Source organism: Lathamus discolor, chromosome 7 (genome assembly GCF_037157495.1).
Source record: "Lathamus discolor isolate bLatDis1 chromosome 7, bLatDis1.hap1, whole genome shotgun sequence".
Taxonomy (NCBI): Eukaryota; Metazoa; Chordata; class Aves; order Psittaciformes; family Psittacidae; genus Lathamus; species Lathamus discolor.
Window position 1 is genome coordinate 16,890,030 of NC_088890.1, and position 10,945 is coordinate 16,900,974.

At 45.1% G+C, this 10,945-nt stretch overlaps 1 protein-coding gene and 1 long non-coding RNA gene across 2 annotated transcripts; one reads left to right on the plus strand and one right to left on the minus strand.

The window, feature by feature from the left end:
* Positions 1–828: 828 nt before the first annotated feature.
* Positions 829–1,454, minus strand: LOC136018351 (uncharacterized). Its single transcript, XR_010614371.1, has 2 exons — positions 1,114–1,454; positions 829–942 (listed from the first exon to the last, which is right to left on the minus strand). It is a non-coding gene; the product is annotated as an uncharacterized LOC136018351 (long non-coding RNA).
* A 55-nt stretch (positions 1,455–1,509) lies between these two features.
* Positions 1,510–7,670, plus strand: LOC136018350 (26S proteasome non-ATPase regulatory subunit 6). Its single transcript, XM_065687503.1, has 8 exons — positions 1,510–1,763; positions 2,504–2,709; positions 3,212–3,357; positions 4,363–4,582; positions 4,668–4,776; positions 5,848–6,016; positions 7,170–7,247; positions 7,364–7,670. Exons 1-8 carry the CDS (start codon positions 1,619–1,621, stop codon positions 7,458–7,460), a joined length of 1,170 nt encoding a protein of 389 aa, XP_065543575.1. The 5' UTR covers positions 1,510–1,618; the 3' UTR covers positions 7,461–7,670.
* The last annotated feature ends 3,275 nt before the right edge of the window (positions 7,671–10,945 follow it).

The window sequence follows — 10,945 nt, forward strand, 5'->3', positions numbered from 1 at the left end:
GTAGTGATAGGACAAGGGGTGATGGATTTGAGCTTAAACAGGGGAAGTTTAGATTACATATAAGGGAGAAATTCTTTACCTTGAAGGTGGTGAGGCACTGGAATGGGTTGCCCAAAGAAGTGGTGAATGCCCCATCCCTGGCAGTGTTCAAGGCTAGGTTGGACAGAGTCTTGGGTAACATGGTCTGATGTGAGGTGTCCTTATCTATGGCAGGGGGTTGGAACTGGATGATCTTAAGGTCCTTTCCAACCCAAACCATTCTATGACTCTATGAATTAAAAATCAGAATCAACACATCAGATATTAGCACTTACGAAAAATGCAGCGGACAACAGTTCCTTCCAGCAGACGTTCTAATTATTCACACCCAACACAAAGAAGCCAATCTTAGGAATACACTGAGCCAAAACAGTCAAGGGAATGGTTTATCCCATGACCCAGACCAAAAAAAAACCCCAAAATAGAGGCACTAACAAAAAGCCTTGCGTTTAAAACCCAGAAATAGACATTATTTAAAACAAAAAAGTGTCTGGAGGAGCCCAGTTGGGCAAGGAAACGTGGTCCAACCAGGCTGGGTGGGATGCTGCATCCCACAGGATAGCCCCGGGCACCCAAAATTCCCCTTTGCAGGAGCCCCACTCCCCCAGCGCTGCCCAGGAAAACTCCTCACATGCAAGTTCATGAAGACGCATCCGTGCTGCACCCAGGTAACATCCGGCACAACCAGCGTGCAGGCAGCCCCATCCGGCACAACCAGCGCGCAGGCAGCCCCCAGCCGGCACAACCAGCGCGCAGGCAGCCCCTAGTGCGCAGGCAGTGGGGCCGACGGGGCGGGGGGACACATGGGGCCACCAGACCTCACTGCCACTCACCCGCCTTGGCTGGGCACTGGCCAGTGCCACGCTCCGTACCCGGGTACCAGCAGTGTGTGCTGTGTGCGGTCTGGAAACGCAAACGTACAGGTATTTAATGAAAAGATGGGAAAACGTGAAGAAAAGTTGGATGAGAAGTACACGGGAATGTGGGACAGAAGTCGGGTGTGATGGGGGGGGGGGTGTCCCAACCGGATGAAATATAACCAAACCACAGGGGGTTAAAGCCCCTTTTACTTGCTTTCTGCATTCTGAGCCACAGGCACGCCTTGGGGGGACGCACCCCACCTCTTTCTTACGACTTCGAGGACTGGGACCTCCTTTTTTGCCGTTTTCCCCAGCAAAAGCCGAGGTCCCTCGTTAGGCTTCACCTCCCGACCCTGCGCGCAGAGCATCCACCCGCAAACGGGACCCAGCGCCTCCGCACCGGGCGTTCGCAACCGCTTCAACCGGTCACACGCACTCCCTGCAGCCGTCGCTGGGCGTTCGCAGCCGTGCCCCGTTCGCGTTTCCTGCGCGTCCTCACAGCGCGCACACTGCGCTGCCTGCGCAGCCCCGCGGCCACCGCACCGCCCATGCGCGCCTCTCCTCCCGGCCTCCGCGACACCAGGGGGCGCTGCGAGGCGGAAGCGCCCCGCCGATTTCCGTCCGTCGCGGCTGAGTCACTGGGCAGCGCCGCCGCCGCCGCTGCTCGCCCGGAGCCCGCCTGGGCCTCAGGTACCCCGGTTCCGTCCCGCCCCGCCGCCATGCCGCTGGAGAACCTGGAGGAGGAAGGGCTGCCCAAGAACCCCGACCTCCGCATCGCCCAGCTCCGCTTCCTCCTCAGCCTGCGGCCCCGCGCGCCCGACCCCGCCGCGCGCGACGAGCTGATGGCGGCCGTGCGGCTCCACAGTGAGTGCGGCCCCGGGTGAGGGGAGCCCGGGGAGCCCCGTTAACCTCCTGTGTGCCCCTTCCAGCCCCTGCGTGTCCGTCTGGGGCAGGAGCCGGTCTGAGTGCCCGGGGTGGGCGGGGGTGGGGGGTGCCCTGTCCCCGGCTGTGACCGCTGTTGTATCGTGCCGGGGGGGTACAAGGCAGGGGTTGAGTACTGTGCGGCAGTGATCTCGGAGCAGAGCGCTGGAAAGGGGCCCAAGAGAAAGATGGGGAAAGACCGAGCAGGGGCTGTTGTGATAGGACGCGGGTGATGGGTTTAAACTAAGAGAGGGGAGGATGTGGGGAAGGAATTCTTCACCATGAGGGTGTTAAAGCACTGGCACAGGTTGCCCACGGAGGTGGTGGATGCACCGTGCCTGATTCAAGGCCAGGCTGGATGTGGTCCTGAGCAACCTGATCTAGTTGAAAGTGTCCCTGCACATTGCATGGGGTTGGACTGGATGAGCTTTGAAGGTCCCTTCCAACCCAAACTATTCTGTGATGTTAGGAAGTGCAAACAGGAACAGTGATAGAAAAGGATCAGCAAAAAGAAGTGTGATAGTGCAGAAACACTGGCTGTTCCACGTCTGGATTTAATAGGTACCTGATCATAAAGGAGTTAGCTGGCATTAAGGATCGGTCCTAATGTCCTCCAGTGCTCTGCTCTAGAAACACACTTGTTGCAGCAGTCAGCAGTAGAAGCCTTCCTGCTTTTTTTTCAGACATGGCTCCGTATTATGAAGCACTCTGCAAGTCTCTGGAGTGGCAGATGGACACGGAGCTGCTGAACAAAATGAAGAAAGCCAATGAAGAAGAGTTGAAACGTCTGGACAATGAATTAGAAGATGCAGAAAAGATCTTGGGGGAGAGCGAGATCCGAGATGCAATGATGGCCAAAGCCGAGTACCTGTGCAGGATTGGGGACAAGGTGGGTGCATGCAGAGGCTTTATGGACTCTCATGAAAACCACTGCATTGTAATTCTTTTAGCTAGGCATGTTGAGCACTGAGTGACTTACAGTGCGTTTCCTCTAGGGCACAACTCAAACGTGGTGGGAACAGTGGGAATAGGGGAGGGTGTTACTGAAATTCAGGGGAAAAAACTAAGTAGCCCTTGTAAGAAAACCATTTTCCATTTGCAGACGTTATTTTTTCCTTGTGGTCTTACAGACTTTGCTAAGGTGTTTACACAGTAAAGCTTGAAATCAAGGCACAGAGTAGGTTTTCACAGAGGTTTAAAAGTTATATTAGAATCACCTCTTTTAACTTGACTTAAACTGATTCTTTAAGATTATTCAATGTTAGAGTTCTGTGGGTAACTAACAACATCAGGACTATCAGCAGAAGACAACACAGGAACTTACAACAGACATTTTGTGAATATTCTAGGTGCTTGTAGCATTCTTACAGTAGAAAATGCTGTCTTGTTAGGAGGGAGCTCTCACTGCCTTCCGCAAGACCTATGACAAAACTGTGGCACTGGGGCATCGTCTGGATATCGTGTTCTATCTCCTAAGGATTGGCTTGTTTTACATGGATAATGACCTCATCACACGGAACATTGAGAAGGCAAAAAGGTATCACTTCAGTCATTTTAGTGCGCTAAAGCATTTTGAGATGAAGTGGAACAAAAGCAGTGGAAGATAAACACCTTGCTGTCAATAAATGACTAAGGCTGGTTGTGAGACATTCACAAGAGGTGGGTGGGTGATAGGTTGTAGCAGAACACTTCCTATACCTGGATTTATTTTTTTTTTGTGAGAGGGAAGAGAAAAGAAAGATTAATATTTTGTGACATACGTTTTCTAGCAACTGATTTGATTTGAATTTGTAGCTCACCCCTTGCTCCCACTTCTCTGTTCTTAGAAGACAGTTTAGTGTGTGATTAGTTAGTACAATTCCCAGCTGAATGCAACTGCTGCCAGTGCCCCCTAGCTGGCTCTGTGAAGTGCCAGCTTTGCCTCTGGAAGCAGGAGCCCAGTGTCAACACGGTGCAGTTGTTCCTCCTGCATTTCCACTGCTAGCTTCTATGTCCCTGTGTTTCCAGGTTTGGAATTTCAGCAGTTCCTGTAGCAAGCTGCTTTTGCCAGTCTCTGGCAGTTACCATGTTTCTTGGGCCATTACTTTTTGTGTTGTCCTCACAGCAACAAGAATTTTTCTTTGTCTGTTCCCCGGCTCACAACCACATCGGTTTTGTGTTAGTATGGTTCTTAAAACCACATTAACTTTCAAATATTTTCTGTGCTGCTAGTTGAACAGCTGTGATTTGAGCAGCAAAGGCAGGGGAAATACATTGCCACAGCCAAGGCTGACAGCAGTATTTACCTGCACATCTCAAAAGACTGATGGCACAACTTAGGGGGCTGTAAGCTTTTCCTTTCAGTTGAAGCTTACACCGTGCAAAAGCATCTGTCCTGTCCCAAGGAAACCACTTTCCTACCCCTCTCACAAAGCCTCCTGGACTGTGTCAGCAAGCTGTAACAGAAAACAAGTTATTCCTTCTCTAATCACATGATAGCAGTTGGTTTACTGTACTTTACAAATTGCATTTACATAAGTATTGCTTTTTATTCTGTTTTCAGTCTAATAGAAGAAGGAGGAGACTGGGACAGGAGAAACCGTCTCAAAGTGTACCAGGGCCTTTACTGTGTAGCTATTCGAGATTTCAAACAAGCAGCCGAGCTCTTCCTTGACACAGTTTCAACGTTTACATCCTATGAACTGATGGATTACAAAACATTTGTGACATACACTGTCTATGTCAGCATGATTGCATTAGACAGGCCCGACCTCAGGGAGAAGGTAAGGAAAGCAGGTGACAACACAGTTTATCTGTTTGTCTCTGGACTGAAAGTGATGGTATTTAAACATGTTTGTTTGCTTTCAGGTTATTAAAGGAGCAGAGATTCTGGAAGCATTACACAGTTTGCCAGCTGTACGACAGTATCTGTTTTCTCTCTACGAATGCCGCTATTCAGCCTTTTTCCAGTCATTAGGTAAGGCTCTGTTTTGGCCTACAACACTAGTTCAGATGCTTCAGTTCCTTGTTTCAGATTCAGACACAACTTTCAGTTGTGTATCTACAGTCTAGAACTACTTTACACATGAAAAAAGGGATTATTTTACAGTGACCTAAAATCTGCTGCTGTTTGATTTCTCAAACAAGCAAAGAATTTCATGTACAGTGAGCCTTCTGAAAGGTCACATCTGATTGGGTGTAAAAGCATTTTGAAAATGGCTGTGCAACACTGTCTGACCTGAAGAGCAGGATCAGATCGGAAGGCTTTGAATGATTTTATCTTTGAAAGAAGTTATTGGACTTGTAGACTAAAGCCCCTGAAATCTCAACCTGCAAAAGAAATTACATAGAAGAAGGTTTTCATGGATCTTAACCTTTGGCTTTTGGCTCTGGTTTGTATGTAAAAGGGTGACACCGAAGGAGAGCTTTTCAGAAAGCTGTCATTCTTGCCAGTTCTCAGACTGCTCATTTTCCTTTGTGACAAGATTTTGAATACAAGAGAATAAGATATTTAGGAAGAGCAAAAAAGAACCCTTCATTTTATGGAAGACTGAGAGCCAAGGGCAACATTTTTCTACTGTTGGCCTTACCGCTAGCTGGGAACTAAAACTGGTGGGAGTAAAAGTTAATTCAGTGCCTGGAAATCCTTGTAATTAATTTAAGAGGTAGTAGAAGAAAGTGAATCTTACTTCCTCACACAGCTTTGGGGAACGTTTCTTCAAGTTACATACCAAGTACTGCTTGTTTCCCAGCACATAACAGCAGGGCCCAGCACTTGCCTTTAGTGAGGTGGTCTCTTCTGTCCTGACAGAGGGTCTCACTAGCTTTGCCACAACCTTGTCTGCATGTTATCGCTGCTTCTGGTTCTGGGACTGATGCAGATTATACAAACTTACTTCTCTTTGGTGTAGAACACCTGAAGTACACAAGAACACAATATAATTACATCCACACTGGTTACTTATTAACTGGTGTTCGGTGGTTTATCTAAGTAACTGATAATTTCCATTTCTTAGAGATTACTAACTCCTTTTATTATTATTTTCAGCTGTTGTAGAGCAAGAGATGAAAAAGGATTGGCTCTTTGCACCTCACTATCGATACTACGTACGGGAAATGAGAATTCATGCCTATAGCCAGCTCCTAGAGTCCTACCGGTCACTGACATTAGGATACATGGCAGAAGCATTTGGAGTCAGTGTAGAATTCATAGATCAGTAAGTTATTTGGTTTTTTAAGTTCATAAATATATCATTTTACACCTTTGAATTATTTATGATGATCCGATAATAAAACCTTTGTTCTGCTTTGATTCTAACCATGCCAAGTTAAGTTTCTGTGCATGAGCTTGGCTAAAATAAAGCAAGCCTTATGTTTCAGTAAAGAAAATGTTTTAGTGCCATCTATGCCAAAACTTAACTCATAACTTTGGGGATCCATGCATTTTACATACCCTACATGTCTCCTTATCTACTACTTGCTTTCAAGTACATAGACTGGATCTGATGTTTTTCATTTCAAACATACTCTGCAGTCTCAACTTGCAGTTCTTTTCTAGTGTAAAACCAACAGATTTGGATCAGGATGAGAACTAAAGGGAAGTGCAAAATTGACTTTTTCTCTATATACAGGAAACTTTGATTCAAATTTCTTCACTAGAATCATTCCTTCATAGAGAAGTTTCATAGAAACATAGAAAACTGTTAAAGAAATGTGAATACTGCTTGAAATGCTCAGAAATTAATCAATAGGTGTTTCAAGAGAAAGCAAATACCTTCAATACAAAGGTAAATGTGTAAAAGTCATACTAGTCCTTATGCTTCCCAGTAATTTATTGCTAGCTGTAACTTGTCTTACTGTTTATCACAGGATTTTTTTCTTCCACCATCAGTAATGTGCTGTAGACCACCAGCTGATTAAGCAAAACAGTAATTAAAACAAGCAGCATATTTGGAGCTACTACAAAGTAGGGAACTGTTCAGAGGCTTTCCTAAGGAGCTGACTGAATGCACTGAAGATACTTGCCTCAGGATAAATTACAAGTAGGCACTGCACTGCTGCTACCTTTTTACTTGAGGAGTAGCTGATGATAAGCTAAGTGATAAATTTCACTCACCCAACTATGACCCTTTGGCTTGAGAAGAAGGTACTGAGATGTTTTGTGTTCAGATCACTAGAGTTATTGTATGTAATGTCCAGGCTTTAGTAAGATGAGGAGGAAGAAGATATCTGATGAAGATATATAGGCTGTTGCTTCAGAAACAGTGTGTTGACACTGCTGTTCTGTAACAGCAGGTTCAGCGCTGCTGGGTCTGCAAGTCAGTGCTGAAACATAATTTAACCAACTTGCTTTTTCTTTTCTTTACCTAGGGAGCTTTCAAGATTCATTGCAGCAGGGCGATTACACTGCAAAATAGACAAAGTCAATGAGATTGTGGAAACTAACAGGTATGCTGACAGTTCCTGACAGCCCATTTGGATTCTAGACATTTATTACAGAAATGCAAGTGGCTTTGTGTAAAATATGTTCTCACTTCTCTTTTTTTCTCCCTCACAATTCCTAGGCCTGATAGCAAGAATTGGCAGTACCAAGAAACCATCAAGAAAGGAGATTTGCTGCTAAACAGAGTTCAGAAACTTTCTAGAGTAATTAATATGTAATTTTGTTTAATGGAAGGGAATGCAAACTTTAGATGTTCAAAACATTCTGGAAGTAACCTATAAATATATTGTATAACTTGCTATACTGTAGGTTAAAAACAACATGACTAGTAAGAGAGGTAGTGTTTTCACTTTCCACTTCATTCTGTAAAACAATGTTCTGTTTTGGTGTATGGATCCTGGCTCAGTTATTAAACTTATGATACAGTTGGTGTTCTCCTGTAATACACTTTGTTTCTTGACCTCACTGTGTATACAGTGATCAAAGGTCTGTGAGCAGGGAGAACTAGTGGTGGTTCTGTGCTTGCTTTTTGAAGACTTCTGTGTTTTAATCCAAGGTGAAAAGGATCAGCTGTATAATAGTAAAGTAGCCAAAAAGTTTAGTTGAGATTGTGCACTCTTGGCAGGACAAACTCCTGTTAGGAGAGGTTTGGAGAAGGAGTAAGAATACAAGTGGCTGTGGTGAAGCTGTAATATAACCACGAAACCTGTAAAGACTGTAACTTGGGGAACACCTTTACCTGAAGTAGCCTCTCCAGTAAGATTACACTTTTCCTAACTGTTGAAAACAAAGTCAGCACATCAGCAAAGCATTACACTTGTAATTCCTTCCTCTGTTAGATGTCAAATTGATGGTAGGAACAGTAGAAGATCCCACTGCAGTTTGACACAACTGATCAGATGCTGATGGGGTGGGGGGTACATGTCTTTCTCCACAGCTGCTGAGGAATAAAGGTCTCAAGCAGGCTGCTGCCATCCTGATGACACATGGGCTCTGGCTGGGCCAGAGCCTACAGCAACAGCTGTTCCCCACCTGACTTGGCTTGAGGTTTCTTTTCCCAAAGAAAGTTTGTGACTTAGTGAAAGTTTGATGCCACTGCACTTGGGAACTCAAGACAACGAGGCTAACAGGCTTCACTCAGGAGAAATCTTGCTGCCCTTGTAGTGGTCAGGCCTTGGACTGATCAAAAGCACATTTTTCCCTATTCTTCCATTTTTAACCGCTACTTCAATTTCCATGTCAAATCAGAAGCAATGAGATTTCTGCTCCCTTTAAACCTTGAAATAGCTTCAAGTTACCTTTCACCACCCCATGGTCATGTTGGTTTTACCACTGGTTTATTTCCTCTCACAATTTCCATTTACTTCCCTGTGATTGTGAGCAGTGCTCCAGACACAGCCATTCATGCCTTGGTCTTGACACCCTTCTGTGGATTTATAGTCCACATACCAAAGTTACACGTTCCCTCTTGCAATTTAAGCTCATGCAGTCCCGTAAACTAATGCCATTCTCCAGTTTCACTTCGCAAAGCTCACTTCAGATGAGGTGGCCAGAAGCAGACAGATTTAGTTGCATCCACTTCCCACCTTGCTCTGTCGTTGAGAGCTGTGGGGAAGCAGGAGGGAAGGACAGGAGCTGGGGTGTTGTAGGGTTGTTGTAGCTCACAACAGGCTTGAAATCTGTTCTGTGTGCAAACATTCTTTAGCTCCATTTCTTCTCTCACTGAACACTGGGCTCCAAAGTTGAAGGTCCAGCGCTGCAGCAGGGAATAGGGCAGGGGGAGCGAGCTTAGCTGCAAAATGGAGGATGATCAGAGCACCCCAAGCATTGTCCCAGCCAATGCTGAAAAAGCTTCTGTACCGATCTGGCTGCAGATGCCAGCTGCAGCCATTTCTCACAGCTTCCTCTAAACAAACTTGCCCAAAGACAACATAGGTCTTGTACTTTCAATAGGGAGACTGGCATCACTATTCTAGCCTTGGGTGACATGGTTTAGTGTGAGGTATCCCTGCCTGTGTCATGGGGGTTGGAACTAGATGATTTGAAGCTCCTTTCCAAGCCTAAGTATTCTATGATTCTATTATTCACATAAAGGAATGTGATAGCTAATCTAGTAGAGCCAAAGAAGGCCTGGTAAGCTGCAGTATACAGGAAGGCGAAGCTTCTTAGTCAAATCTCTGTAGAATCCAGACACAAAAATAGACCAGCTGCTCTCTATGCTAAAGTACGTTTGTAAGAAACTAAGACTTAAAAACATGAATCTTAGGTATTTAAGAGATGTGATGTTTATAAGCATTCTACTCACCATTAGGAACTAAACCATCATTCATTGATCTTTCGAGATTTATAATTGCACATTCAACTCAAAGTATGACCAAAAGACTAACACAGATACATGAGAAAGATCAAAGACAGAAAGCATATCCTTACTTTAGAAAGCATCTGTGACTATGGCGTAAGCAGAGCTGTTGAAAACTTACCTTTCCTTTTGCTTAGAAGGAGAAAATAGGCTCTCACCTGGTACAAGGAACCAGTCCATGAAGTCGGTTAAATTTGTGTAGCGTAGCACAGCAGCTATCAGGTAACCTTCCTTTGCCAGACTCTTCCTCGACACAGACACAACTGGACCTTGTCTTCAAACGCGCTGCAGCAGCTCTGTAACTCTGCTCCTCAGCAGGTGGCTGGGACTGTAAGCTTTTGCTTTCATGTGCCCTGGGGGTGTGCATATTTCCCCCTGCAGAAAACTACCATAGATGAAGGTACCTTTGACAGTCGTTTGCTTACACACACTACTTAGCTCCCTAGCCTTGTCCCTGCCACCCAACCAGTCACTTCTTCCTTTTACCACCACCTGCTTTGCACTGACCACATCTACCCCAGAACAAAATCCTTCCCAACAAGGTCCTGAGTTTTTAGGACAAATCAGCAGGTTCAGCAGAAGGCTTCTTCTCCAGACTATTTGCTGGTTTGGGTTTCTTTCAATGGAGGGAATACCAAACAAAAAAAAACAAACAAAAAAAAAAAAGAAATCTAACCAAAAACCCAACAGTGTTACAAGAGGAGATGGAAACAAAACCACCCTTCCTCATCCCTGCTGGAACTCTGCACATTCCACAGTTCTGAATTGGGCAACAGGACCTTTTTTCCCCTTTCTTCCCAAAAAGGGGCCTGAAAGGAGAAGAAAGGAGGATGCAGGAAGTCATTCTTGTTCTTTCAGGGTGTGTACATACCTTTATTCCTCGTTTTTAGTCAGCCCACTCAGATTTGAACAAGTACCCTCACTTGATTCTTCCAGCATTAGTGTTCCTACTACATTCAATATTTGTTTAGACACAGAACTGGTCTCACGTCTTTTGAGCCATTCTGTGGACTGCAAACTTCAGAGGGTAATTTTTTTTTGCACCCTGTTTAGGAAGTCTCAAGTGAAACTTAGGAGCCAACTATTAGCTTAATAGGCAGCGAATAGCAATGATGTCTGACTGCAGCGTGAGTCAGGCATGAAGACAAGAGTCTATGGATGGGGTTTCTTTTAAGGAAGTGTGTTTCATACTTCAGACTAAACTGAAAACAAAACCAGCACCTACTGTTCTTGGCCATTTTGTAAAATGAACACTCACCACTGTAGTATTTCATTCCATCTTCATTTCATGAAGTTGCTCATGAACCAGCAGGCATGTTTGATTTCATCATGGGTAAGTCTATA